This window comes from Morone saxatilis, unplaced genomic scaffold (genome assembly GCF_004916995.1).
Source record: "Morone saxatilis isolate NCDOM2014 unplaced genomic scaffold, NCSU_SB_2.0 Contig6, whole genome shotgun sequence".
In the NCBI taxonomy this organism is placed as follows: Eukaryota; Metazoa; Chordata; class Actinopteri; family Moronidae; genus Morone; species Morone saxatilis.
This window is the reverse complement of record NW_023340206.1, coordinates 375,447-377,932: the sequence shown is the minus strand read 5'-3', so window position 1 is coordinate 377,932 and position 2,486 is coordinate 375,447. Positions and strand designations below refer to the sequence as shown.

At 40.2% G+C, this 2,486-nt stretch overlaps 1 protein-coding gene across 1 annotated transcript in view; it reads left to right on the top strand.

The window, feature by feature from the left end:
* The window catches only part of ccdc14 (coiled-coil domain containing 14), a gene marked incomplete in the record, with an annotated part of 13,049 nt that extends 11,472 nt beyond the window's left edge, over positions 1–1,577 (top strand). Inside the window, 1 exon segment of the mRNA XM_035678031.1 lies at positions 900–1,577. Within this exon segment, the coding sequence (XP_035533924.1) occupies positions 900–1,416 (517 nt within the window).
* Between the last annotated feature and the right edge of the window lie 909 nt (positions 1,578–2,486).

Below are 2,486 nucleotides of genomic sequence, written 5' to 3'. Positions count from 1 at the left end.
TTAGTAGACGTACTTTGAAACTGGCGTAACCTTGCCCATAGTTAACGTTTCGTTATGTTGTAGCCCTTTTCAACAAATATTGTTGTCTGTGACTTAATCTCTAGAGATAAGGTTTATTTTATGAAAAACTAGCTTTGGTTGTTTGATGGGAGACGGCTGTTGAAGAAAGATCACCAATTTTGGGTGAGCTAAATAAATATTTCTAATTGTTATAACAGGTCGGCTGTGGTGCAGAGGGCAGAGTGGGTCGTCCTATTGTTGGTGTGTGATCGGAAGGTGATGGTGTTGGTTCTGAATTGCCCGCTCCTCCTGCTACGTGTCAAAGTATCCTGTGAGCAAGTGTGATTTACGAACTGCCAAAACTGCTCCCTGGTGAGTGTTGCTTGTACCAACAGTGTGATGGAAGGTTTGTTGTTGGTGGTTGGTGGTGTAGTGCTTGTTTTTTCCACTGACAGATTGTTATTGTTATAGTCAGAAAAATGGGAAAGTGTATGGATTTGAGTAAATTTGCCAAATTGGGATGACTAGACGACTAGCTCCAAAACTGCAGTTCTTGTGGGGTGTTCCCGGGTCTAGAGTGGTCAGTACCTATCAAAAGTGGTCTGCTTGGAGGACGCGTTCACAACAAAGTGGGTGCACATGGATGTCCATACAGAGCCTACGCATATAACCTGTGAAAATGAAAAGTAGTAGTATACGATAATTCCTGTTTAAGTCTCCAGGAAATTAATGTAAATCTGTTTGTCCTTTCTAGGTCTTTTTGAGAATGAAAGTGTTTTAAAAAGCAAAATATTAGTGCTCAAAGCCTCAACCAAAAGAGTCCTCTAGAGGGCAAATGTGAGTGCAGCACATCTTTTACGAGGATACTCACTCCCATTCTATTCTTGGTTCTTCTGTTTCAGGACTCTTCAGAGTCAGAATCCATCAGAATGTTATAAAGTTGTTGACAGTTCAGTGTCAGACACTCTGGTTATAAAACAACATTTTGAACAACACCAGCACAGACAAGATCCAGCAGAGCCTCCCACTGACCGCATCACCCAGTACCTGATGTCTCTAGGTCAGCCGGAGCCCGCAGAGAGAGAAGTAAACACACTAGAGCAAAAGAAACTGACCTTAGTCAAGCTGAGAGACACATTATCACGTCCCGATGTAAAACCTAAAGAGACTTCAGCCTGTCACCAAAACCCTCACATCGACCAATCACATCATTCTGGCAAAGTCTGGTTATGTGGTCGACTGTTGAACTCCACGTTGTCCCAGTGTGACGTGGAATCTGTGTGGTCCAATTGGAGCGCGAGGTCAGGGTCAACCTTTGACACCAGAGACGAGGCAGCGTTCAGAGATGGCCTGTCAGCTCTGGATGCGAGCATTGCCAGTCTGCAGAAGACTATTCAGCTGGATCTGGGGAGGTGATACACACTCAGCTTCACTTCGCTTCAGCTTTTATATGAGCTACTCTCTGTTATTATGTTTTCTTGAAATATGTTGTAATGCATAATCTCCTTTTTGTATTTAGCATTTTTCCCTTTTTGAAGGTTTTAATAAGTGATTTTTCAGATTGGAAATAAAGCATTTTAAAACATTTCTTTGTGGTTGTGATGAAGACACAGGATAAGCAGAGTTTTTGCAGCGGTCCGGTTTGTTTTCACTGCTCTATTTTTTATGTTTTTTTTAATTTTCAAGTGATGCAGCACTACACTAAGAACATTCAACCACAATAAAAAAAAAATCCAAATTCCACTCTTAGTATTAAAAAATGGATCTCAAGGGATCTCAAACTGCCAGTCATTTCCGGCCGGCCATTCCCCCTCCCTTCCTCGATGATGTCAAAAATAAGCCCGCAAGAAAAATTTTCCCCTAGTTGTTTCATATAACTTTATATTTTCAGAAATCTTGCATTTTCTTTTAGTACTTGAGCTGTGACCCTCCTATGAGATTACAATACCAGCAGTAGTAACAGTCCAGCAATAAATAACAGTCCTGCAATAAATAACTCTTCATGAAGGTTCTAATGTTCAGTTTTTGTTGAAGAGGTATTGTTTTTATTTTAGACATATAGACCTTTTTTACAGCAGCAGTTTTGACATGAAATAGTATTGGTGTTACCAATGATTCTAATTAAGATTCTGTTCCATTCAGGTCAGAGTCCCGTGTTCTGCTATTGTGCATGTTGGCTCCCTGGATAGGCTCTGCTACTTAAGGGCTTATGATTCAGGCAATATATTGTGATTTTTTTTATTTAATTTTTTTTTTAGGAAAATTAAAGTGTTACACATGTATAGTGTTAATTAGTTAGTTTGGGATCGTTAAGCGGGCCACTCCAGTTGTTTAGATGGGGGACCCCTGATATAGGCAGTATATATACTGTATATTATATATTTTTAGATCCTGGGATGGCAATCAAGAACCAGTTGATTTGCCATGCATTTTCCAATCCATCGGAATCATGTGCCTCCTGAACTTATCAATTCCTTTATCAGTGC